Source organism: Heloderma suspectum, chromosome 2 (assembly GCF_057233095.1).
Source record: "Heloderma suspectum isolate Gila_16-S chromosome 2, 16-S_ref, whole genome shotgun sequence".
Taxonomy (NCBI): domain Eukaryota; kingdom Metazoa; phylum Chordata; class Lepidosauria; order Squamata; family Helodermatidae; genus Heloderma; species Heloderma suspectum.
This window is the reverse complement of record NC_139459.1, coordinates 375,449,757-375,476,793: the sequence shown is the minus strand read 5'-3', so window position 1 is coordinate 375,476,793 and position 27,037 is coordinate 375,449,757. Positions and strand designations below refer to the sequence as shown.

General features: G+C 49.6%; 2 protein-coding genes across 7 annotated transcripts in view; both read left to right on the top strand.

Moving 5' to 3' along the window:
• The window catches only part of LOC146356229 (uncharacterized), a 36,504-nt gene extending 25,919 nt beyond the window's left edge, over positions 1-10,585 (top strand). Inside the window, exons 10-14 of the mRNA XM_084830044.1 lie at positions 864-1,026; positions 1,417-1,664; positions 6,577-6,656; positions 8,933-9,059; positions 9,317-10,585. Coding sequence (XP_084686170.1) covers positions 864-1,026; positions 1,417-1,664; positions 6,577-6,656; positions 8,933-9,059; positions 9,317-10,038 — 1,340 coding nt within the window. The 3' untranslated portion in view covers positions 10,039-10,585. The remainder of the gene's footprint in view (positions 1-863; positions 1,027-1,416; positions 1,665-6,576; positions 6,657-8,932; positions 9,060-9,316) is intronic.
• Positions 1-25,358, top strand: part of LOC146356228 (zinc finger protein 202-like) — a 56,594-nt gene extending 31,236 nt beyond the window's left edge. Inside the window, exons 1-8 of one of the 6 annotated variants that reach the window (XM_084831739.1) lie at positions 13,741-13,839; positions 17,521-17,639; positions 18,442-19,047; positions 19,239-19,350; positions 20,141-20,223; positions 20,790-20,916; positions 23,123-23,182; positions 24,625-25,358. In XM_084831739.1, the coding sequence (XP_084687865.1) occupies positions 18,640-19,047; positions 19,239-19,350; positions 20,141-20,223; positions 20,790-20,916; positions 23,123-23,182; positions 24,625-25,079 (1,245 nt within the window). In that variant the 5' untranslated portion in view covers positions 13,741-13,839; positions 17,521-17,639; positions 18,442-18,639 and the 3' untranslated portion in view covers positions 25,080-25,358. Of the gene's footprint in view, positions 1-13,430; positions 13,474-13,721; positions 13,840-14,960; positions 15,167-17,514; positions 17,640-18,441; positions 19,048-19,238; positions 19,351-20,140; positions 20,224-20,789; positions 20,917-23,122; positions 23,183-24,624 lie in introns of those variants that run through there. The other 5 variants (XM_084831741.1, XM_084831740.1, XM_084831736.1 and 2 more) reach the window with 5 other exon arrangements.
• Positions 25,359-27,037: the final 1,679 nt, after the last annotated feature.

Below are 27,037 nucleotides of genomic sequence, written 5' to 3'. Positions count from 1 at the left end.
CTAGAACCCCCGAAAGGGGCAGATTCTTCCACAGAAGTGCTGTGGGTGACAGTACTGGGCGCCTCGTATCCAACAAGGTGCCCCCTCCCAGTCCCTGCAGAAACCTCCAACGCTCTTGCCTCTACTATGGGTTGGGGCAGGGTAGGAGACGTAGCAGGGGAGGCTTTGGGGCCCCAGACACACTCCTGACACAGGGGGAAATGTTTGGGGGAATTAGATCCTTTGTGTAAGGCAGGGGGAAGGAGCCTCTGGCCCAGGCCCCCATCCAGCCCTCTGGGGTTCCCCACAGGTCCCCATCCCTTCCCCTGGCCACCACTTGCTTGTGGCTTCCCTGCTTTTTTCGAGGGCGCTCTGTGCCCCTCTGATTCCTACAGTGTAACACCACAGTGTAATCTTCTAGTGCAAGCTTTCAGGATCTCCAGATCTGTTGCTGGGACCTTATTCAGATCTGTTGCTGGGACCTTATTCTCTGAGGGTTCATCCCCTCCAACTACTAGGTAAAACTACCCAATTTGGCTTCTGTTGACTTTTAAAAAAATCTAGCACAGCATCTGTCTCCAGCTTTGCTAATATAAGGACTTCCTCATTGATTGTTATTTCTGTTGTCCACTAATTAAGAAAACTGGGCCACCCAGGATGGGAGGCTGTTTTGCGTTATCAGCCCGATTTTTTCAGTGCTCCATGTGCGTCCTATGTAGAGTAGGCCCATTCCATTCAATGGGACTGAAGTTCATTGTGACTATCTTAAACCGCCTTCATTTCAACGGGTCTACTCTGTAGGAGTAACATGAAATCCTCCCCGATATTTTCCAAAATGGAGGATCAACCGTTGTCTGCTGCTTTCTTCTTCCCTGTGGTCCTAGGGCCACTGAAACCTGAACCCTTCACATCACCTGCTGCCCAGTTTTTCTGCAAAGCCCCCTCCTCATCACCCAAGGGCGCTGCCTGTGCAGACTTCCTGACTACAAGCCCCAGTCAGCCTTTGCTCTCTTTCCCCCTCCTCTCCCCCGCCACGACCTGCTTTCTGTCACATCCTCCTTGCTGAAGAGTGCTGGAGATGTCAAAAGCTGGCACAGTTTTGGTGATCTTTGAGTTGGACTAGTCGAATTATTGCACTATATGGATTGAGGGAGTTTTCTCAGCGCCAACAGGGAATTCAAGTCCCCTTGGCCCCAGCCAGCATGGCCAGAGATGCTGGGCGCTGTAGCCCAGAACATCTGGAGAGCGCCAGGCTGGGGAAAAGCTGGTGTCATCCCCAGGTTTTCTTGCATTGTTTCATGACTGTTTTAACCCAGTCTTCCGTACGATTGTGAGCCGCCTTGCGCGCCATTTTTCTGGGCAGGACGGCGGGGCCCTAATCCAAGAAATGAACGAACACATAGTGGGCTGACGGTGCTGGATTTCTGGTTCCAGCAGGGGTCAGCGTCGCCCCGTCCAGCGCGCAGCTGCTGCTGCTGCAGGAAGGACCTGGCGCTGCGCCGGGGTCAAGTCCTACACGCAGGCGCGCACGCGTGGTGCTTTCACACGTTCTTTCCCACATGCCAGTGTCCCGCCCCCGCGCAGGCAGCCGCGCTCCCATTGGCTGGGCCCTGGCGCGCAGGTGCGGGCTGCCTCCGGCCGGGGCCTTGTTCTGCACGGAGCTCCGGGAGGCGGCAGGGGCGGAGGTGAGTCTGCTTTCTGTGCCGTCGCCTCCATCCCCCCTTCGCTGCTCCCCGCTTCCTGGCTGCCTCCGACCCCGCACTTTCTCATTCCCCCCTCCCCCTGTTTCTCCCTGGCTCTGTGTCCGCTCTGCTTCCGCCACGAATCTCTCTCCCCCCGCCCCACCCGACCCCACTCTTCCCCCCCCCTTTCCATGCTGTGCTCCTTCCCCTAATCTGCGTAATCTGGTTTACTCTCCAGATCCAAATCTACAACTCCCAGCATCCCCCAGGCAGCATGGGTCCCAGGGTGGAGGAAGGATGGTGTAGACAAAATGCAGGAGAATGCCTGCAGTGCTAGAGAGGCTGAAAATGTGTGCAGAACCGAAGGATCCAGCAATCCAATGAGTGGATCTGGGGAGAGAGTTGAAGTGGAAACGCTTTATTATGGCCGCCCTGTTTCTCGCTTCCTCTCCCAGAATTTGATGGGCGGTCCAGATGTTTTCGTTTTCAGTTTGTGATCCTCCCCTGCTTGCCCACCACTGCTTTTGTTTTTTCTTCCCAGACCAAAATCTTTAAAGGAGGAAAAGACAGAATAGCTGCCCCATGCCTTGGATCGATAGCGCTCGAAGCTCTCAGTCTGGAGGCACCATCGCCTTGATCCCAATGGCATGTGGACTGGGAACTTGTCTTCCATTTTCAAAGCTGCATTTGGGTGAAGGGAGCCAAGGGGAGGAAGGCGTGGGCGGTAAGCCCAGCCAGTGAACCAGGAGAAAAGGTATGAGGGGAGGGGGGATTCCGATTCGGAGGGCCCGTGGAGGCTGGTGGTCCCGATGTCAGTGGGGCGGTGCGTCTGCTCTGGGTTTTAGTTGGAACTCTAAAGTTCTGACTGAAACCCAGAGCGGATTCATTGCCCCACTGGCGTCAGAGCCACCAGCCTCCCCTGTGGAGGACTGAAAAGGAGAAAGAAGGATCTCCTCTACGAATTTATAGGCAGGTTGGCTCACCTACCTGGAGTTGCTCCCCAAAACCCACATTGGGGGGCTTCCTTCCACATTGCTGTGAAGCATGGGCCTTCTTACCACTTGCCCTTTGAACCGGGGGAGCATTGAACTGGTTTGTAGTGCAGGGTGTGTGGGAAGATACATTTCTGTGGATCAGGGGGCTGTTCCTGTCCTGCAGGTGTAGCAGCAGGTGAGAGGGTTTCATCGCGGTACTTCCAGGGAGCTGAGAATGCGCCCATGTTGTCACAGAATCTTCCGAGTGGAATGCTGGTAATGCTGAACAAGTCATCCCTTCTCCACTGCCCCCTTTTCAGCATGCAACACTTGCTGAGGGAACAGCATTGGTTGGTATGGTTGCTAACAGGCCAGGTTTAGGGTTTTTGTACTAATGTATAAAGCTCTAAAGAGCTTGGGACCAGGTTATGTAGGACAGCGCCTTCAGCACCCCATCACTGAGGTCATCAGAGGACATCCTCCTGGTGGTTCCGCATGGACCTTTAGCCCGATTGGAGTCCTCTGAGAGAAGAGCATTCTGGGTGGTGGCCCCCTTTGTATGGAACTCCTTGCCTCTGGAGAACAGGCAGGCCCCAACTGTATGATTTTTGGCACCCCCTGGAAACATATTTATTCCAGGATGCCTTCCTTTACAGACCAGCCACAGTTTTTACTAATATTCTGTGTTTAAAAATAACACATTTTAATATGGTGTTTTATTCTTTTATGTCTGTATCTTTTACTGTTCACCACTTTGGAATCTGTTTCAGATGCGGAACGGTATGTAAATGTTATAACTAAATATATAAGGCTGTTTCTTATGTCTCCTAGAAACCCTTCTAGAAGAATTGCACCATTGTCATTGAGTAGAAACCCTTTTATTTTCTGTTTCCTCCTCCTCTTGCATCAGGCTTTGGTGCTCTTCAAAGAGGTGGTGGTGTATTTCACCGAGGAGGATTGTTCCCTGCTGGATTGAAGCCAAAGGGCTCTGCACGAGCAAGTCATGATGGAGAATTTTGCAAACGTGGGATATTTGGGGCCATCCAAGTTGGTGGCCATCGCTACATCTTGAGGTAGCACATTCTGTAGTTTAATTGTGCACTGAGTGAAGAAGTCCTTGCTTTTAGCTGTCCTGAATCTCCTGCCAAACAGCTTCATGGGACGATCCCTTTGGGTTCTAGGATTATGAGACAGGGAGAAAAATGTCTCCCTGTCCACGTTCTCCACACTGTGTATAATTTTGTAGACCTCTCTCATGTCTCCCCTTCCTCACCTCTTCTCTAAGCTGTTGTAACCTTCCCTCACAGGTGAATTGCTCCAGCGCCTTGATCATTTTCTGCTCTTTTACCAACTCTATAATATCCTTGTTGAGGTGCAGTGACCACAACTGTACCCAGTAATCTAAGAGGGGTGGCATTATAATTCAGTTCATAAAAGCTCATGCTTTAGAAATAAACCCCAGTGAGTTTTTAAGGTGCCACAGAGTAATTATTATCATTATTAATTACATGTACATGGTGCCCTTTTCTGATCACTCAGCTGTTTCCACACTCCAGGCATTTTAACGGCTTCTCCCCTGTGTGGATTATCAGAAGTTTTCTGAGGCTTGATTTATCGTAGAAGCTTTTGCTGCACTTTGAGCATTTCTCTTGCTTTTCTCCTGGGATGATTTCCAAATGAGCCTTTAGATTTCTCTGCTCTTTCCCCTCTTGACAACTAACTCTCTCTAGGAATACCCCATGTCCGTCCACTGCCTTCATCCCTTGCACGTCACTGGCTGCTACAGAGGGAGAAATGGAGTCCCAAATCAGGGAACAAACCTAATTCATTGTGGCACAACAAAAACGACTTATACAAAACCTCCAGTGGTATCCCTCCCTCTCCAACCCCCTTGAAGAGATCCCATAATCCTGCTGGTCTGGAATAGCAGGATGAAAGATGTTGAATAGCAGAAGATGCTAAACATTTTTTGGCCTTTCTAAACAAACCAGTTTTCCCAACTTTGCTTTTTCCGTGGGTTGGGAAATATACATGTACATGTAATTAATAATGATAATAATTACTCTGTGGCACCTTAAAAACTCACTGGGGTTTATTTCTAAAGCATGAGCTTTTATGAACTGAATTATAATGCCACCCCTCTTAGATTACTGGGTACAGTTGTGGTCACTGCACCTCAACAAGGATATTATAGAGTTGGTAAAAGAGCAGAAAATGATCAAGGCGCTGGAGCAATTCCCCTGTGAGGGAAGGTTACAACAGCTTAGAGAAGAGGCGAGGAAGGGGAGACATGAGAGAGGTCTACAAAATTATACACAGTGTGGAGAACGTGGACAGGGAGACATTTTTCTCCCTGTCTCATAATCCTAGAACCCAAAGGGATTGTCCCATGAAGCTGTTTGGCAGGAGATTCAGGACAGCTAAAAGCAAGGACTTCTTCACTCAGTGCACAATTAAACTACAGAATGTGCTACCTCAAGATGTAGCGATGGCCACCAACTTGGATGGCTTTAAAAGGGGGTTAGACCAATTCCTGGAGGAGAAAGCTATCAATGGCTACTGGTCCTGATGGCTATATGGCATCTCCTGTATCGGAGGCACACCTGTTGCTGGGGAACATGGGCAGGAGGGTGCTGTTGCACTCCTATCCAGCTTGTGGGTTTCCCGTGGGCAGCTGGTTGGCTGCTGTGTGAACGGAATGCCTGGACAGAGACAGGAGCAGGCAACGGGAACATCAGGGCCTGCTCCAGTTGGACAGGCCCACTTCAGGAGATGGGGCGGGATCAGGGCCATCCCAGCGGCCCTGCTGACAGTCAACCTCGTTTTTTCTTCTTCCCTCCTCATCGCCTTTCCTTGTGTGTTCTGGCTTTTTTAGGTTGCAAGCCTGAGGGCACAGACTGCCTTCTTTGCTGATTTATTCTAAGCCACCCCAAGGGCCTTTTTTGGCAGAGGAGTGGGATAAAAATACCACAAATAAATAAATAATGGATTTTTAAAAGCAACTGGACATTGCCAAAACCCATTTATGAAATTCATTTCTATATTATCAGTTGATTTATGACATTTCTATATGGCCCAATAGCTGAAGCTCTCTGCCCCATTCACAACAATTAAAACCACAAAATACAGCATAAATTACAATATGAAATGTAAAAGTCTAAAATTACAGAAGAAAAGTTAAGTCAAAAAAAGCCTACCAGCAATACAGAGACGTAAGCATAATAAAATACGATCACAGATATAAAACTGCGGAAGTAAAAGGCTAAAATACCTGGGAAGATAACAAAGTTCTTCACCTGGCCCCAGAAAAAGCACAGGCGAGCCTCTCTGGGAAGCTCATTCCACAACCGGGGTGCCACAGCAGAAAAGGCCCTCTTCTGAAAGCAGAACCAGCCGTATCGCAGCACCAGAACCTGCCGAATAAGTCGGCCCCTTTGTAAAGAGGTACTGTGACGTCCAACAGCCATGGAACAAATGTTTCTGCAGAATCAGCTGCACTCTTCAATCCGCTGAGTGGACAGTTAAGACGCCAGAATGGCGACCCACTGGTTCGGCATTTTGTGGTGGTGCCCATAGCAGGTCCTCCCGTTCCCCAAAGTGCCCACAGGTCCAAAAAGGGTGGGGCCCCTGCTTCAGATGTTGGAGGACTGCAATGCCCATCATCCCCATCACTGGCAGTCCTGGCTGGGGCTAATGGGACGTCCACCCCCCTCTTGAGTGCCACACAGGCAGGAGTGGCTGGTCCTCTGCATCCTCTCCCGTTTTGCAAAAGTCTCGGGGTTTCAACCGTCCTTCAATTTCATGGGTGCAATCCAGCCACCTGAGTGGCCAACGTGGGGAGAGACCCCACCCCCCGCCCCACACACTGGAAATGTAAAATGTGCATGAAAATCCAGAATGCCCATCAAGGATTCTTTGCGGCACCTTCCTCTCCTTCACAGGCAATGGGGTGCCGGTAATGCCGAAGAAGTCGTCCCTTCTTCACGGTGGAGGAGGAATGGTTCCTGTGCGACCAGATCAGGTAGGGGGAGAAATCAGGGGGAGATGGGCAGGGGGCGGCCTGGGCGCCTCTCTCCCTTGCCCTCCTCACTGGGCCTGAAAGAATCTCTCACTTTCCCTTAAGGAAGTTGCAGTCAATGGAGGACTGAGTCCCCCGGGCGGAGCTGGCAGGGGCCGGAGCACAGTGATAGAGCCCCTGCCGTGCCTGCAGAAGGTCACAGGTTCGACCCCCGGCATCTCCTGGTCGTGGAACTAGGAAAGGACCTGCCAGTCAGGGTCGACAGTACTGGGCCAGATGGATCAGCGGCCATTGCAGGACACCAGTGATCTCGACCCACCCCTTTCTGGGTTTCGACCTCCCTCCGGGACTGAGTCAGCCTTGGCTGCTCTGACATGTGGCCATTACCGAGAGAGGGACGGGGGGGGGGGGGGTACAGCCCCGTTAATTCTGCTCCACCTCTCCTCGGGTTTTGACACCATCAACCGTGGTATCCTCCTGGAGCGACCCCGTGGAATGGGCGTTGGAGGCACTGTTCCAGTGGTTCCGGTCTTCCCTGCGGGGCCAGTTTCAGAGATTAGCATGGGGTGACTGCTCCTTGCCCCATTGGCATGGAGCTGTGGGCTTCCGCAGGGTTTCCTCCTGTCCCCAGTGGTTTACAGCTTCTATACGAAGCTGCTGGGAGAGGTCGGTACGGGATTTCGAGCCAAGTGCCATCCGTTTGCTGGTGACATGCAGCTCTGGCTCCCTGGGGCAGCTGAATCCTGTGAGGCCGTGCAAGTCCTGGATCAGTGGCTAGACCCAGCAATGGGCTGGATGAGGGCCAACAAACAGAAGCCGAATCCTGGCAGGTCGGAGGCCCTGTGGGTGACTGGTTCCCAAGTCCGGGAGATCAGCTCTTTGCTGTTCTGGATGGGGTTGCACTCCCTCTGAAAGGTCAGGTTCGTAGTCTGGGGTACTCCTAGGCCCATCACTGTCGCTGGAGGCCCACCTGGCCGTCACGGCTCAGAATTCCTTTACCAGCTTCAGCTCCTTTGCCAAGAATGGCCTCTCCTGGACAGGGATAGCTTGGCCGCAGTGGCACAGGCGTAGGAACCTCGAGACTGGAGTGCTGCAATGCGCCCTATGTGGGGCTGCCTTTGAGGCTGGTCCAGACGCTGATATTAGGGCGGAACACAGCAGCTAGGCTGTTGTCAGGAACTGCCCGTCTTTCAGCATGCAATGCCTTTGCTGAGGGAACTGTACCGGCTGCCTATGTGCTATCCGGCCAGGGTTAAGGTTTTTGTCCTGACCTATAAAGCTGCAGAGAACTTGGGACCAGGCTACCTAAGACAGCACCTTCTCCCCTCTCAACCTGCGCTGTCCCTGAGTTCATCAGAGGACATAGTATCATAGAATAGTAGGGTTGGAAGGAGCCTACAAGGCCATCGAGTCCAACCCCCTGCTCAGTGCAGGAATCCAGGTCAGAGCATCCCTGACAGATGGCTGTCCAGCCTCGTCTTGAATGCCTCCAGTGTGGGAGAGCCCACTACCCCCCTCAAGTAATTGGTTCCATTGTCGTATCGCTCTAACAGTCAGGAATTTTTTTTGATACTCGCCAGAATCTAGCTTCCTGTAACTTGAGCTCATTCTGTATCCTGCACTCTGGCATAATCGAGAACATATCATGGCCTTGCTCTCTGTGACAACCTTTCAAGTACTTGAAGGGCGCTATCATATCTCCCCTCAGTCTTCTCAAGGCTAAACATGCCCAGTTCTTTCAGTCTCTCTTCATAGGGGTTTCCAGTCCCCTGATCATCTTTGTTGCCCTCCTTTGAATTCTCTCCAGCTTGTCTGCATCCTTCTTAAAGTGCGGTGCCCAGAACTGGACACAGTACTCCAGATGAGGCCTAACCAGTGCTGAGTAGAGAGGAACTGGGAGTCTGCCCAGAGAAAAGCCTTCTGGGTGGTGGCCCCCTTTGTATAGAACTCCTTTCCTCTGGAGGTCAGGCAGGCCCCAATACTGTATGATTTTTGCCACCTCCCCAAAACATATTTATTTAAGGATGCCTTCCTTTACTAACCAGCCACAGTTTTTACTGGTGCTCTGTGTTCTGTTAACACATTTTTAACATGGTGTTTTATTGTTTTTACGTGTTACTGTTCAACACTTGGGAATGTGTTTGAGATGCAGAACGGTATATAAGTGTTGTAACTAAATACATAAGGCAGTTCCTTATGTCTCCTAGACACCCTTCTAGAAGATTCACACCATTGTCTGTGAGTGGAAACCATATTATTTTCTTTTTCTCCTGCATCAGGCTTTGGTGCTCTTCAAAGAGGTGGCGGTGTATTTCACCGAGGAGGAGTGGTCCCTGCTAGATCGAAGCCAAAGGGCTCTGCACGAGCAAGTCATGCTGGAGAATTTTGCAAATGTGGCCTGTTTGGGTAAGCTTTGCTTTTTCCATGGGCTGGGAAAACTGGTTTATTTACGGAGGCTAAGAAATGTTTAGCATCTTCTGCTACTCGTGGCATGATTCAATACCCTTCACCCCCCTATTCCAGTCAGAAAGGATTATGGGATCTTTTCAATGGGGTATGGGGGCAGGGGGGATACCACTAGAGGTTTTGTATCGGTCTTTTCTGTTGTGAACCAATGAATTAGGTTTGTTCCCTGATTTGGGAATCCGTTTCTCCCTCTGTAGCGGCCACTGACGTGCTAGGGATCAAGGCAGAAGACGGACACGAAGTATTCTTAGAGAGAGTCAGTCATCAAGAGGAGAAAGAGCAGAGAAATCTAAACACTCATTTGGAAATCCTCCCAGGAGAACAGCAACAGAAATGCTCAAAGTTCAGCAAAAGTCTCTATGGTAAATCAAACCTCAGTAAACATCTGAGACTGCACACAGGGGAGAAGCCGTTTAAATGCTTGGAATGTGGAAAGGCCTTCCGTTGGTGTTATAACCTTGCTTCACATCAAAGAATACACACGGGGGAGAAACCATTTAAATGCCTGGAGTGTGGAAAGAGCTTCACTCAGCATGTACACCTTATTGTACATCAAAGAATCCACACGGGGGAGAAACCATTTAAGTGCCTGGAGTGTGGAAAGGCCTACACTCGGCGTGATAGTCTTGCTTCACATCAAAGAATTCACACAGGAGAGAAACCATTTAAGTGCCTGGAGTGTGGAAAGGCCTGCACTCGGCGTGTTAGTCTTACTTCACATCAAAGAATTCACACAGGAGAGAAACCATTTAAGTGCCTGGAGTGTGGAAAGGCCTTTGCTCGGCGTGATAGTCTTGTTTTACATCAAAGAATTCACACAGGAGAGAAACCATTTAAATGCCTGGAGTGTGGAATGAGCTTCAGTCAGAGTGATGGGCTTACTTCACATCAAAGAATTCACACGGGGGGAACCATTTAAATGCTCAAAGGTTGGAAAGTCGCCTAACCTCACATCAAAGAAACTACAAAGGGGAGAATCCTGTGACCGCTACTAATGGTGCATGCAGGCAGAGTGCATATCTCAACACAGATCACATTATGCACACCTATGTAAAAGCATTTAAATCGAGAGGAGCTCCAAAACTTTTTGTAAGAATGTTCTGCAAAAGGATCCCTGTGTCCTGCTCTCCTCCTCTGAGATCAACAGTAGCTCCAGGGACTTCCTCCAATCACAAAGCTACGGCGAATTTATTTATCTCCTAGCCAGAGGTGGGAATCCAGCACCATCATCAGGCTTTTCTTCCTCCTCCCTCCCAGTCCCTTTCCTCCTGTCTCTTCTAGATTGTGAGCCTGAGGGCAGGAAGTGTCTAGTTATTAATCCTTGGAAGCTGCTCTGAGAGCTTTCTGTGTGATGAACATGAATGAATGACTGAATAAATGAATGAAGCAGGGATGTGCAGACCTCAGGCTTGTCCGATCTCCTTCCCCCTCCCCAGAACTCCATGTTCCATGAGCCAGAGCCAGGTGCAAAAGAGGACATGTAGAATTTAAAGAATTCCTAGTCCAGGCATTTGTTCGGAGTACCAGAACGGCATGGGGCTCACCGTCCTCCGTCCACACCAGAATCGCCCCATTAACCCCAGGTACTTGAACACTGATTTGGCGGTGGCGGGGTGTCATTTTGTGGTCATACAAGCAGGAGTCCACAGTCCTTGCTGATCTACTCCGAAGTTCCAGAAGCTCCTGCCTCCTCCTCTTCGAAAGTAATGGAGAGGAACCAATTTGTCCCCGGAGGGTGGGGGGCTGTATGCTAGCAGTGAGTGGGCCCATGCCCCCAAAGTCTGCGAGGCACTGAGCCATGCTTCAAGGGATGCAGCTGAAATGATCAGGGGGCTGGAGCAGCTCCCTAATAGGGGAGGCTACAACGGCTTTGACAGTTTAGCTTGGGTAAAAGTTGAGGAAGGGGAGACATGAGAGAGGCGTACAAAATCATGCATGGTGTGGAGAATGTGGATGGGGAGACATTTCTCTCTCTCTCTGTCATAATCCTAGAGCCCAAAGGGGTCATCCATGAAGCTGACTGGTGGGAGATCCGGGACAAATGAGAGGAAGGGCATCTTCCCACAGTGCAGCGTCAAGCCATGGAATTTGCTACAAGGCGCAGCGATGGCCACCATCAGATGTTGCCCTGGGCCTCCAAGAGGGCAGAGTGCCAAGCAGAGTGGGGCAGCTGAAGGGGGCAGGTTCTTCCGCAGAAGCGCTGAGGGTGGAATATCAGGCTCCACAGCTAACTTAGTACTAGGAATGTGCTGAAGGGTGCCCTTAAGATGGAAAGAAAATCAGGGAGGCTTCCTAACGAGGAAGTGTTGTAATACTGGGTGTCTTCAGTTACCCCCAGACTGACTGGATAAATGCATGTTCCAGTCACGACAAAGAGGATAAATTTCTCAATGCCCTAAACAACTCTGCCATAGAACAGCTGGTCATGGAACTGACTACAGGGGAGGAAACCCTGAACTTAATCTTAAGTGTGTTGGATGATAGTCACAGCTCCGCATGCTTCCAGGCACTAGGGGGCAATAGAGAATGTGTTGCATCAAGAGCCTGTTGTTTTGTTCATCCCCGTTCTTGTCTGATCTGTTCCTAGGGTCTGGACACATGCAGAGTTCGCCCTTGCCTCTCTTGTGGGTCAGACTAGGCTAGGGGACATAGCAGGGGAGGCTTTCCGGCCCCAGACACACTCCTGACACAGGGGAAACGTTTGGGGGAATTAGAGCCTTTGTGTAAGGCAGGGGGAGGAGCCTCAGGCCCAGGTCCATCCCTCTGGGGTTACCCACAGGTCCCTATCCCTTCCCCTGGCCACCGCTTGCTAGCAGCTTCTCTGCTTTTGTGGCGGGCATCCTGTGCCCTTTTGATTCCTGCAGAGTAACAGCATAGTGTTATCTTCTAGTACAAGCTTTTGGGATCGCAAGGTCTCTTGCTGGGACCTTATTCTCTGAAGGTTCATTCCCTCCAACTACTAGGTAGAAATACCCAATTTGGCTTCTGCTGACTTTTTAAAAAATCTAGCACAGCATCGAATATGTCTCTAGCTTTGCTAATATAAAGACTTCCTCACTGATCCTTATTTCTGTTTTCTACCAATTAAGAAAATTGTCTGGGCTGCCCAGGATGGGAGGCAGTTTTGCATTAACGCCTGGATTTTATCAGTATTCCATGCGAATCCTATGTAGAGTAGGCCCATTCCATTCAATGGGACTGAAGTTCATTGTGACTAACTTAAACCGTCTTCATTTCAACGGGTCTACTTTGTGTAGGAGTAACATGGAATCCTCCCCTATATTTTCCAAAATGGAGGATCCACCGTTGTCTGCTGCTTTCTTCTTCCCAGTGGCCATAGGGCCACTGAAACCTGAACCCATCACATCACCTGGCGCAGCCCAGTTTGAATGTCAGGTCATGACAGAGTTCTGACAAAATGTGGTCCACTGGAGAAGGAAATGGCAACCCACTCCAGTATTCTTGCCAAGAAAACCCCATGGAACATATCACAAGGCTAAAAGAGATGACGCTGGAAGATGAGCCCCTCAGGTCGGAAGGTGTCCAATAAGAAACTGATGCTGGGAAAGACTGAAGGCAAAAGGAGAAGGGGACGGCAGAGGGTGAGATGGCTAGATAGCATCACGGATGCAATGAATATGGACTTGCGCACGCTCCGGGGGAGAGTACAGGACAGGAAGGCCTGGCGTGCTATGGTCCATGGGGTCACGAAGAGTCGGACACGACTGAATGACTGAACAACGACAACGATACTGTGGTTGTATTGTTATATTATGCAATGAATATGGACTTGAGCACGCTCCAGGAGTGCGCAGGACAGGAAGGCCTGGCGTGCTGTGGTCCATGGGGTCACGAAGAGTCGGACAGGACTGAACAACAACAAAAAGCCCCCTCCATATCACCCAAAGGTGCTGCTTATGCATTCTTCCTGACCACAAGCCCGTAAGCCGTTGCTCGCCTTCCCCCTCCTCTCCCCCGCCACGACCTGCTTTCTGTGACATCCTCCTTGCTGAAGAGTGCTGGAGATGTCAAAAGCTGGCACAGTTTTGGTGATCTTTGAGCTGGCCTAGTCGAGGTATTGCACTATATGGGTTGGGGGAGTTTTCTTAGCGCCAACGGGGAATTCAAGCCCCATCGGCCCCAGCCAGCATGGCCCATGGCCAGAGATGCTGGGAGTTGTAGTCCAGAACATCTGGAGAGCACCAGGTTGGGGAAAAGCTGGTGCCACCCCCAAGTTTTCTTGCATTGTTGTATGACTTCTTAATCCAGCCTTATGGACGACGGTGAGCCGCCTTGCGCGCCATTTTTCTGGGCAGAAGGCGGGGCCCTAATCCAAGAAATGAACGAACACACGGTGGGTTGACGGTGCTGGATTTCTGGTTCCACCGGGGGTCAACGTCGCCCCATTGCCGCCCCGTCCAGCGCGCGGCTGCTGCAGGACGGATCCTGGCGCTGCGCTGGTGTCACGTCCTGCACGCAGGCGGACACGCGTGGCGCTTTCACACGTTCTTTCCCCCATCCCAGTGTCCCCCTTCGCTCGGGAGCCGCAGCTGTGCGGCTCAGCCCCCCGCCTGCGCCCCCTCGACGGCGCCGGCGCGTCCCGGGAGCCTGTGGGCGGGGCCTCGGCCAGGTGAGCCGCCGGAGCCCCGCCCCCGCGCGGGCAGCCGCGCTCCCACTGGCTGGGGGCTGCGCGGACCTCCGGGGGGCGGCAGGGGCGGAGGTGAGTCTCCTTCGGGCGCCTCCGCCCGAGCTGGCGGCCCCCGCCGAGCCCTCCGCCCCATCCCCTTCCACCGCCTCCCCCCCGCCCCCTGGCCGCCCCTTCCCCCTTCCCCTCCCCTGCTTCTCCCCGGCTCTGTGTCCGCGCTGCTTCCGCCACCCCGCGCCCCCTCCCAGGCGCGCCCCCTTCCCCTCCTCTGCGTGACCTGGCTGACCCCCCAGGTCCAAATCTGGGGCATACTGCGTAAAAAGGACCCGTGTTTCAGCCCAGCCGAACGGAGTCGAGATTACTGGAGGGAGGGGGAGAGATGAGGAGGCAGAACGGCTATTTAGGGAGGGCGGGAAATACGGTTGGCGAGGAGCATACAATTTTTAATTTTAATTAATCTTACTACACAGCAATAGAAGATGTGGAAAGCGTGATCACAAAATTAGCTAAATGAGTGTCCAGCAAGTTACAAACTATCAAGGCAATTAGGAACTGTTAAAACAATTTAAAACAATTTCTAATATTTATTTCCCAGGCATTTTAGCTTTTTAGACTTTTAGCTTTGCTGTTTTAAATCTGTATTTTAAACTCCTGCACTGCTGCTAGGTTTTATTGTGGTTGCATTGTTATATTATGCAATGAATATGGACTTGAGCACGCTCCAGGAGAGAGCGCAGGACAGGAAGGCCTGGCGTGCTCTGGTCCATGGGGTCACGAAGAGTCGGACACGACTGAACAACAAATTGTTATATTGTGGTTTTAATGTTCTATATACTGTCAACAAAAGGGTGGGAAAAGCAGTACTGGGGTACAATCTCAAAAACGATAGAATGATCTCAGTACGAATCCAAGGCAAACCATTCAACATCACAGTAATTCAAGTCTATGCCCCAATCACTGAGGCCGAAGAAGCTGAGGTTGATCGGTTCTATGAAGACCTACAACACCTTCTAGAACTAACACCAAAAAAAGATGTCCTCTTCATCATAGGGGACTGGAATGCTAAAGTAGGAAGTCAAGAAATCACCGGGATAACAGGCAGGCATGGCCTTGGTGTACAAAATGAAGCAGGACAAAAGCTAATAGAGTTTTGCCAGGAGAACATGCTGATCATAGCAAACACTCTTTTCCAACAGCACAAGAGGCGACTCTACACATGGATGTCACCAGATGGTCAATATCGAAATCAGATTGATTATGCCCTTTGCAGCCAAAGATGGAGAAGCTCCATACAGTCAGTAAAAACAAGACCTGGAGCTGACTGTGGCTCAGATCATGAGCTGCTTCTTGCAAAATTTCGGCTTAAATTGAAGAACGTCGGGAAAACCACTAAACCGTTCAGGTATGACCTAAATCATATCCCTCATGAATATACAGTGGAGGTGAGGAATAGATTTCCGGGATTAGACCTGATAGACAGAGTGCCTGAGGAACTATGGACGGAGGTCTGTAACATTGTTCAGGAGGCAGCAACGAAATCCATCCCAAAGAAAAAGAAATGCAAGAAAGCCAAGTGGCTGTCTGATGAGGCTTTACAAGTAGCTCACGAAAGAAGGGAAGCGAAAAGCAAGGGAGAAAGGGGAAGATATACCCAACTGAATGCAGAGTTCCAGAGAATAGCAAGGAGAGACAAGAAGGCCTTCTTAAATGAACAATGCAAAGAAATCGAGGAAAACAGAATGGGAAAGACTAGAGATCTCTTCAAGAAAACTGGAGATCTCAAGGGAACGTTTTGTGCAAAGACGGGCATGATAAAGGACAAAGAAGGCAAGGTCCTAACAGAAGCAGATGAGATTAAGAAAAGGTGGAAAGAATACACAGAAGAACTATACAGGAAAGATCTGAATGTCCCTGATAGCCATGATAGTGCGGTCACTGAACTTGAGCCGGACATCCTAGAGAGTGAAGTCAAGTGGGCCTTAGGAAGCATTAGTAACAACAAAGCTAGCGGAAATGACAGTATTCCAGCCGAGCTATTTAAAATCCTAAAAGATGATGCTGTTAAAGTGCTGCATTCAATATGCCAACAAATCTGGAACGCTCAACAGTGGCCACAAGACTGGAAAAGGTCAGTTTACATTCCAATTCCAAAGACGGGCAATGCCAAAGAGTGTTCAAACTACCGCACCATTGCGCTCATTTCACATGCCAGCAAGGTGATGCTCAAAATTCTACAAGCTAGGCTTCAGCAGTATGCGAACCGAGAACTACCGGAAGTACAAGCTGGGTTTAGAAGAGGCAGAGGAACTAGAGATCAAATCGCCAACATTCGCTGCATCATGGAGAAAGCAAGAGAATTCCAGAAAAACGTCTATTTCTGCTTCATTGACTACGCTAAAGCCTTTGATTGTGTGGATCACAACAAACTGTGGCAAATTCTTAAAGTGATGGGAGTACCAGACCACCTTACCTGTCTCCTGAGAAACCTGTACGAGGGTCAAGAAGCAACAGTAAGAACCAGACATGGAACAACCGATTGGTTCAAAATTGGGAAAGGAGTACGACAAGGCTGCATATTGTCACCCTGCTTATTTAACTTATATGCAGAGTACATCATGAGAAATGCCGGGTTGGATGAATCAGAGGTCGGAATTAAGATTGCTGGGAGAATTATCAACAACCTCCGATATGCAGACGATACCACCCTAATGGCAGAAAGCGAAGAGGATCTAAAGAGCCTCTTGTTGAGGGTGAAAGAGGAGAGTGCAAAAGCTGGTTTGAAACTCAACATTAAAAAAACTAAGATCATGACATCTGGCCCCATCACTTCCTGGCATATAGAAGGGGAAGAAATGGAAGCAGTGACAGATTTTACTTTCTTGGGCTCCACGATCACCGCAGACAGGGACTGTAGCCATGAAATTAAAAGACTCCTTTTAATTAAAAGACTTGCTCCTTGGGAGGAAAGCTATGGCCAACCTAGACAGCATAGTAAGAAGCAGAGACATCACCTTGCCGACAAAGGTCTGTCTAATCAAAGCTATGGTTTTCCCAGTAGTAATGTATGGCTGTGAGAGCTGGACTATAAGGAAGGCTGAGCGCCGAAGAATTGATGCTTTCGAACTGTGGTGCTGGAGAAGACTCTTACAAGTCCCCTGGACTGCAAGGAGGTCAAATCAGTCCATCCTAAAGGAAATCAACCCTGAGTGCTCATTGGAAGGACAGATAATGAAGCTGAAGCTGAAATATTTTGGCCACCTAATGAGAAGAGAAAACTCCCTGGAAAAGACCCTGATGCTGGGAAAGACTGAAGGCAAAAGGAGAAGGGGACGGCAGAGGATGAGATGGCTAGATAGCATCACGGATGCAATGAATATGAGCACGCTCCGGGAGAGAGCGGAGGACAGGAAGGCCTGGCGTGCTATGGTCCATGGGGTCACGAAGAGTCGGACACGACTGAACGACTGAACAACAACAACAATATTTTAAATTGTTTTATTGTGTGCTGTTTGTTTGTTTTTAATTTTGTTTGTTTTTAGTTTTTGTGAACCACCCAGAGAGCTTCAGCTATTGAGCTATATTCAGCTATATTGGGCGGTATGGAAATGAAATGAAATAAATAAATATTGAGACCACAAGGGCACTGCTTCACCTCAAGTTATTGGCAGATGCACCCCGTGTAACCATAACCACCATCTCTACCGCCATGCCCTTTCTTTTTCAAAATTTGTTCTACCCTGTATCCTTTAGCAAAAGAGGGGACCGACCACCTGATTGCAGACTTTCACAACCTTGGGGCCCCAGAAGATGTTGGATTACAATTCCCAGTCGGCATGGCTAGTGGTCCAGGAAGATGGGATGTCTGGGGATCCAAGGTTGGAAAATTTATTCATTTATTAATTATATTTTTAATCCACCCCATAACTGATATTCTCTGGGCAGATTGCAAAAAGCTAAGAGAATAAAACACAGAACGAAACAGCACAGGAATTAATATAAAATCCATGAAAACAGCCATAAAATCTAAACTCTTATCATATCTAGGAGAAAAGAAAGGTTGGTTCCTGCTTTCCCAACCTGGTGTCCTTCAGATGTGTAGGGCAACAACTCCCAGCATCCCCCAGGCAGCATGGGTTGCAAGTTGGAGGAAGGATGGTGTAGACAAAGTGCAGGAGAATGACTGGATTGTTGGAGAGCGAGAGATGCTGAAAATGTCTGCAGAACTGAAGGATCCAGCAATCCAATGAGTGAATCCAGGGAGAGAGTTGAAGTGGAAAGGCGTTATTATGGCCACCCTGTTTCTGACTGAATGTTCAGATGTTCTGACTGAAGCCTGGAGTGGATTCATCAGCCCCTTGGCCTCGGAGCCACCAGCCTCCACTGTGGGGGACTGGGAAAGAGGAAGGAGGACCTCCTCCCCCAATTTACCCCATCGGGAGGTCAGCTCACCCTCCTGAGTTCCTCCACAAAACCCACGGCGTGGAGCACATTGCTGCAAAGCGAGGAGCTCCTTGCCGCTTGCCCTTTGAACTGGGGTAGCATTGAACTGGTTTCAAAGTAGTTTGTAGTTTAGGGTGTGTGTACAGGAGAGAAAAGGCATCTGCGGATCTGCAGGCTGCTCTTGGCCTGTGGGTGAAGGAGCCTTCTCGAGCCTCTCGTTCCTCGCTCTTCCTACAGGGAGAAGTCCTGGTCAGGGCCAGAGGCCTCGCTGTGTCCATGAACGATGCTTCTTCCTGGAGGCCAGAATAGTTCACCCTGAACATAGGGGTGGCTCTGCTTGACCACCCACCTGTGGTAAGTCCTTGCCTGAAGCACGACATTGGCTGAAGAGCAGAAAGATCGGACGCCCTGCTGGAGGTTGCTGGGGAGCACGGGATGGAGGTGGAAGAACAGCGCTCAGCTGGCCATGAAGTGGGAAAAGGCCCTGGTGCTGTCAAGGCTGGGAGCTGTGGGGAATTCTGGGAGAGAACTGTGCAGAGGATTCTGGGCAGGGACACCCTCAGCTCAGATGTGCAGCACCAGCACTTCAGAGAGTTCTGCTCCCAGGAGGCCGAGGGGCCTCGAGCAGTTTGCAGCCGACTCCACCATCTCTGCCATCAGTGGCTGAAGCCAGAGCGACACACGAAGGCTCAGATCCTGGACCTGGTGATCCTGGAGAAATTCCTGGCTGTCCTGCCCCCAGAGTTGGAGAGCTGGGTGAGGGAATGTGGAGCAGAGACCAGCTCCCAGGCAGTGGCCCTGGCAGAAGGCTTCCTTCTCAGTCAGGCAGAGGACAAGAAACAGGTGAGAGCATGTCATCCTAGTAGTTCCAGGGAACTGAGAATATGCCCAGGTTTCCACAAAGTCATCCGAGGGAAGAGTGTCCCAACCTCACTCCTGGTTTTCTTGTACTATTTGTTTCTTCTTCTTCTTCTTCTTCTTCTTCTTCTTCTTCTTCTTCTTCTTCTTCTTCTCTGTATGTCTTCCTCACCCAGGTGCAAGAGCACTCAGGAGTGGCTGAGGCAATGAAGGCCCCCTCAGATGCCAAATGGAAGCTGTTGTTCAGGGGGATCACGCAGGGGGGTGATGGAGCTGCCACCTCACAGGGTAAGGGTGATTGGGCTGTGTTTCTACTAACCTGTTTGGACATCCCTGAAACCCTGTGGGCTGCTTTTCTGTTCCTGAGTCTTGGGTGAGGGAGATGCCTCCAGCCTCTCCCACAGTTTCAATTGTGTTGGGCTTCAACAGTTTCAGATTTGATGCATTCAAAGAACATTTTGAGAGAACCAATCTGGAGGGATTACAGAGCGGTAGCCATGTTAGCCTATCGCAGCAAAAACCACGAGGAGTCTTTTGGTACCTTAAAAGACTAACAAAACTACACTGGCATAGATTGTTTTTAGAGCCATGTTGTTGCGGTGTGTGCTGTCTGTTTATACGTTTTTATGTCAGTGGTTTTCACTGTGCATAATGTATTTTAAAATGTTTTTTGATCTTTATGAACTGCCCAGAGATCTTTGGCTATGGGGCAGTATGGAAATGTAACAAATAATATTATTATTAATAATAATAATAATAATTAAAAATAATAATAATCAGCTTCTGTGAACTTTAGTTGACTTCATCAGATGCTTGGCATGCTATCGAGACTGTTTCAGGTTTATATAGAATACATGCGGTGGTGAGGAAATTCTAATCAGTGAAGTCTGAATGACATTAAATGCAAAAAAAAAAGTACGGACAGTTACAATCACATTATTAACCATGGTCATTCACAGTACAGTTGCTGATAACACAAACATCCTGGCATTACGTAAGCCAATTAACGAACCATTGAAATATGAAACAAATATAAAAAAGACAAAGTATGTTCCTGCCACCTTTGTTGCCCTCACAGGTGATGGAACCAGGCTGGCCACCGATGCTAGATCATCTCTTCTTGCTGGTGGAATGGAAACTGGTTCGGTGTGGCCTGTTGAGGTAAGGACATAGGAGACCGCCTTATACTGAGTCAGACCATAGGTCCATCTAGGCCAGTATTGTCCACATTGTTTGGCAGCGGCTGTCCAGCTTTTCAGGCAGGAGGTTTTCCAGCCCTACCTGGAGATGCCGGGGATCAAACCATAGCTGCACCGCTGAGCTATGGCCATTCTCTAACGTCTACGGTGCGGTAACTTCTTTGTGGCCTGCTGAGGTAACTTCTGCGCGGCCGAGTGAGGTAACTTCTGCGTGGCCAAGTGAGGTAAGAGGGGATCACCAGAGAGAGAAACTGAGGATGTCTTTGGTGCCTCTCTTTCCCATGCTTCAAATAATTCTTTTTAATTTTATTTGTATTTAAAATTATTTTAGGCCATCTGTAAGGCTGGAACCTTCCCATACCTCTTCCCCTTTGTTTCTGTCAAAGCTACTCGCTGAGAAGGCCTGTGAATGCCACTCGTGTTGGAGAATTCTGGGTCATCCCACCTTCATTGCCCTTTCAGATAGTGTTTGAAGTGGAAGAACCATGCCACGATCCATGAGGAATAAATGTCATCTTCTTCTTTCAGGGCATGGCAACCTTTGAGGACGTGGCTGTGTGCTTTACCGAAGAGGAGTGGGTTCTGTTAGATCAAGGCCAAAAAGCTCTGCACAAAGAAGTTATGGTGGAGAATTCAGCAATCGTGGCCTCTCTGTGTAAGGACCCTTCTTTCCCTTGGTTGAGAAAGTCAGTTTACAAATGCTAAAAAGAACAGCAACAGGTCTCAAAGGTCCCTTCCAAGCCCTTCTTCCAATATGCATAATGTGGAGATGCCTGGAATTGTACTTGGGACATTCTACACCCAAAGCACGTACTTTTCTACAGAGCTCCTTCCTCTCTTTATCTCCCTCCTGTTCGCATTCCGCTCTGTTTATGAGGAGTTTACAGCAACATGTGCCATATTGTGCCATTGTCAAATCATTGTTTGGCTGATTACTAGTGACTGGTCCAGGCCACCCAGTGAGCTTCATAGCTGAACTAGAAGCTGAACTTAGGTCTTCATGGTTCCAACCCAACACTCTGGGCTGGTTCACATGACATGACAGCCTACCGCAGCTTAATTTAACCTCCAGGCTGTCGCATTTTGGCATGACACCTGCAGGGAACCAGCTGACTGTGGCTTGTCGTGGCTTGTGAGCCTGGGCAGCGTAGTTTGTTGAGAGGGGGCAGCAACCCAACAGCAGCCCGTGGATTGTTTGAGGGTCGCTGCCACTCCAACAGGCAGGGGTTGGACTTGATGATCTTATAGACCCCTTCCAACCCTAATGTTCTATGACTATTCTCTGAAGCCATGCCACCAGGGTTCGCACCCATGCCAGCAAGGGTAATTATGCAAATCCCACCGGCACGCACTGTGACTGCGCGAACGTGGTCTGTATCTCAGGGGTGGGCAGAAAGTAGATCTCCAAATGTTTGGACTTCAACTCCCAGCATTCCTGGTCATTGGCCAAGGGACAATCTGGGGGGATTTATGGCAATGCTACTGCGCCTCACACAAGGTTACCCCCACTCCACATCAGCTGTAGGTTTTCCTGCCCTAGAAGCCGCTTGTTTGCAAAGTCGTATTGTGACAGATTTTCCCTTTACTGTGGCTTCCATGCAGTTCCATTCTCGAGTGTGGCTCCTATTCCCAAATTAAATTCATGTTAGAGGGCATGGCTTGTATCCCATAGTAGCTGTATATGTGGCCTGACATTGTGGTGTTTTCACTTTGCATTGGCATAAGTGGGCTGTCCTTATTTCTTTTTTCTTCCTGCCTCGGTCCTGCACGCTTCTGCATCTATGAAGAGCATTATCTCCCTCCTCAGCCACTCCTTCGCCGCTTTGCATAATGGCGGCTGCAGATTCAGCGATGAAGGGCCGTGGTGTTTCCTGGAAACACCATGAAATCCTTGATCTCCTCGACATATAGTGGAACAAAAAATACAGGATCAGTTTAGATTGAGTCATGGGAACATAGATTCCTATGAATGTATTTCTCAGGAGATTAAAAACCACAGGCACCGACGAAGCACGACTGAGTGCTGAGTGAAGACAAAGACTGGGTTCATGCAACACGCTAACCCATGATGGCTTATTTTCTGGAACAACCCATGATGAGTTAGTGTGTTGTCTGTGGGATGTTTCCCCCACCACCACCACCATGGTGGACTATTTCCCCCCCAAAAGCCACCCTGAGAACCCACAGTCTGCAGTAAGGGTTATTTTACCTATGTTGGGTTAGCGTGTTGTCTGTCGCGCTAGCACAGGTTACAGAGATCTGTTCGGCAAGAGTGGTCAAAAACGACGACGACGCTCTGCTCCTCCCAAGCGAACTCTATTCCTGCTGCAAAGGAAGCTGGGATACCTGCTTGGCTGGGCGGGAGGACTACAGGAGGAGGAGGGGTGAAATTAACTAGTCGGTATATCTTGTTTGCCTGGTGGTCTGACGGGAGCTCAGTAGCTTGTTTGCATAACCCCCTACCCAGCATAACTTGCGAGCCTCCGTGGGTTAGCACAAGGTGTGAACCCAGCCAAAATCTCTGCAGCTGGAATACTGCCGGGTAGAAAATCACAACTCCCAGTCCAGAAGTAATGTGGCTAGATGCCCCTTCTATGATGAGCTCCATAGCATTCTTAGAGGTGACGTTCTAGTACAACCCAAGTATGTTAGCCTTAGCATGAAAATTCACTGCACTGCAGTTGTCCCCTCAAAACCTCCAGTCACAGAGGGACCTAAGGAGCTGTTCACCCATGACTTGCTTACAGTTGATGTTCAGGACTACATGGGCACAAAAGAAGTAATTGCTGGTATTTCTTCCCCCTGCTCCCCATGTATCGGCCATTTTCCCCGTGTTTTAATTGTAAACATTTTGCTTCTAGATCCCAAAATTATAAACAAGGAGTCAGCGGAGGGGCGTGTGCGGGTAGATCAGCTGCATGGTGAGTGAATGGCCCTTCTATGCATTCCAGTAAGATCTCCGCTGTGGAAGGTGTACGGCTCTCATCTGCTTTTTCTTACCCCCACCTTATTTGTTGTTGTTGTTCAGTCATTCAGTCGTGTCCGACTGCGCATCTCCTCTGGATATCAACCAGGGCCTTGGCAGGTGGGCATGGCACCAACCTGAGGTGGGCCCAAAGCTCAGGTGGTAGTGAGCTGCAAAGCTGACCTGGGGGGTGGGGGTATACAGTGCGGTCAGTGAATATGTTTGTTTGAATATACTGTCTGTAGTGATTTCGAGTGGCACGATGTATGTGTCTGAGTCCATGTTTTCTGTCTTGTACTGCCTTGGGGGGTAATTACTACAGAAATGATTTGCCCTCTGGAAGCTGTTAAAACTGTATCTTTTTCCATTTTGGCTTCGATGTTAATTTGTGATAGCTGGCAATCCATGGAGCACCCCTTTAAATTGAGGACATCTTGCCAGGAACATAACTGAAAATTATGTCCTATCTTTCCAACTCCGGTTTCTAATGACGGTCCTACAGTGATGGCTGCAAATTTTTCTTGGGAGTCGCACTCTGACGAGAAAGATGTGCTTTGGATCCCTGCTTTTCATAAGTCCCAGCATACAACTTCCTTGGAGTGTTCATAGTGCCTAGCTGCAGAAATGTATACTAAAACAGACATCCACGTTGAACGTGCATCTTCAGTTCTGCTTTTCATACCGATCATGAAATCAGAACAGGCCCTGATGCAGTTCTTCCATTGCAGGAGGAGGCCAGCACACTCGGGCACCTAGCTTTAAAAAAAGGTAAAGGTGTCTCCAACCAGTCGTGTCCGACTCTAGGGTGTGGTGCTCATCTCCATTTCTAAGCCGAAGAGCCAGCGCTGTCCGAAGACGCTTCCGTGGTCATGTGGCCGGCATGACTGAACACCGAGGTGCACAGAACGCTGTTACCTTTCCCGCCGAAGCAGTACCTATTTAACTACTTGCAATTTCTTGCTTTCGAACTGCTAGGTTGGCAGAAGCTGGAACTGAAGACAGGAGCTCACTCGGTCACACAGCACTCGGGTCTCGAACTGCTGTCCTGCCGACCTTCCGGTCTGCAGTTCAGCACGTGGATGCTGGAGCTAAAAAGCGACAGCAGGGTGCAGTACAGTACAATCCTTGATACTAATGGAGCAGTTTCATCAGTGTCTGGCAGTGTGTATATAGTTCTGTGATGTCAGTCAGTAACACAGAACAATACGGGGGCAGAGCCGAACCAGTTATGGCTTTTCTTTGCCTGTTCATTGTTGGATGTACCGAGCAGGACAGGGCTGAAAGACATTTGCTTGTAGTGTCTGTAAAGAAAATGTACCAGCAGGATTTTTGCTGAGGAGTGTTCCCCAAATTGTATCTCGGTACATTTACCAGCAACTCTTTCTCCTACACTTGCAGACGCTGGCATCCCCGACCCCAAAGCGACCCTTTTGCCAGCAACCAGATTAAGAGCGGCAAGGAACAGGAGGACGGAAAAGGGCTCCGGTGACGCTGTTGATCGTCTGCTGCGCCATGCTACTGCTGAGAACAATCGCGTGCTGCAAATCATGGACCGGGAGGCAAAAGTATTTGACAATAACATATGCCACATGACTGAGGAAGATGTGGAAGCAAGGAAGTACAGGGAAGCATTGAGAGCATATATAGATAGGTTGGATACGCTGCTAGAGATACTTTTAAGGAAACTGGGAGGGAGCAGAGAGGGACAACAAGCGTCGCGTAATCAAGGTGTGGTGGTGACCACAGGCATGGCAGTAGCTGAGAACCCAGCCTTGCCCAGTACATCGACAGGGCACCAGTTTCCCCCTTCAGGAAGGGATTGTTCTCCCACTTCTGACTTCCATATCTACTAAATCCCTCCCAGGGTGTAGAAGAGAGCCTCATCCCCTGAAAAAAACCAAGGAATTCTCCCCATCGTAGCCCACAGGTTACAGTGAGTTCATTTCTGTTGTCCCACCTCGCGTTCGCTACTATTCCCAAGTATCTGTTCAGACATAACGTGAGATCAAGGGCTGTACCGTTACAGAAAGAGCTGTTGCCATTTTTTGTGGAAACCTTGATGTTTTATACTGGAAACAATATAAACACCTGCCAATGAAAATTTGTTTTATAAAGTCAATTTCCCCCTTCGGAGGTGTCTGACTCCCCCACTCTCGTTTGCTGTCCTCTGCGCTGGCGGAAGACATGGGCCTTCCAGGCACGCTGCCCGTTCCTCCAGTCTCCTTACGATGGTTAAGGAGAAACAATGGATGCTTTGGCTGTGTGCTCAGGGGAAGAGATGCACAGTGACCATATTTATACCAACAGTGCACATAACTTAGGTGAGCGGGTAACGGCGTCACGCAGGGAAAGGAAGGTGGCGCACGAGTCATCTGTAACAGCCACTGGTGCTGCGCTGCTGCAGCTGGGACTGAAAGATGCGTGGCCACCTCTTCTGAAGGGTGACACGGAGAGGTAGAACAGAAGTATTTTTTCTGTTTACGCCATCTCGTTCTTTGCCTCAGGCAGCAAAATGTCCTGGGCTGGCCCTAGGCCAGGGTGAGGAGTATTACCTCTGTGGTTTTCCAAACAACATGAGGGACACTGAGGAGGGATCCTATCACCTCTGTATGAAATCATACAGATGCAGCCGGATGCAGAATGGCCATCGAAAGACATGACACAGGATGAGATGCATATGTTAGTGTGAAGCTGCCTTATCCTAAAGAAGCAGCCAGCGCAGCTAACTGCCATTATTGGCTGCCATCTTGGCTTTCTCCCCTCACAGAGTCCCTTAGAACCAATTCTCCTGTGAGAAGAAGAGGAAGAGTCAGTGAACTGCCATCGGCACCTCTTTAAATACGCTCTTCCGCTGCCTTCCCCAACCTGGTGCCCTCCAGATAATTTTGGACTACACCCCCAGCATGCCTGACTGTTGGCCAAACTGGCTGGAGTGATGGGAGTTGAAGTACCCATCACATAACATGGGGTGGGAGGGCCGCACATTCCCAGCCTCTACCTTACACCAATTATCTACCTTTCCTCAAACATCCATGAACAAGGAATTGGGTATATTATACCCCGAAAAGTAAGCTTTGGGGAAGAGAGAGGGAGACATAAACTTTATAAACCCTCATAACCTTTGAAATGCCCAGCATGCTCTCTGGCCCAAAGCCTATATAGAATGCAAAGGTGTGTAAATCCCAGTTTTTTACTTAGACCTCTCATGTCATGCAGCTCTGTGTTGAATAAGGAACTGGAAAGCAGGAGCCCATGGTCAGCCCTGTTTGCTTTTCACGGTTGCTGTCATGGGGATTGGAGAGCTTTGACCCACCCCATGCTATGGGTCCGAACAGGATCAGGAGCGGGGGGTAGCTTGTGCCTAGGCTAGAGTAAAAATGAGGGCAATGGTGGCTGGTCCATATAGGCAGACTAGGCATTTAAGTGGGGCACCAAATATGAGGGGGGAAGTATCAAAAAAGTACATGCACAGTCTGGTCTCAGGAAAAAAATACATGCGCATACTGAGGGAATATGACCCAGGCTGTGGAGGTGAGTGAGGCGATGCTGCTGCTCTCGGTTGGAGGCAGGAAGTGAGGCTATCGTCCTGCTCTGCTGCTGCTCCCACTTGGAGGCAGGGAGTGAGAGGCTTCCCTGAGAGGAGCAGCTATTTCCCCGGAGGGCTGAGCCGGTTGGCCATGTCACCTCGAGGACGCAACCTGGACCCTTCTTCCAGGGACTTCCCTTGGGCACTGTGGAGGGGACTTCATCTCCTTTGTTGCTTTTTTCAGAACCTCTGTGCTGATACAGCGCGTGGCAAAAAAACAACAAC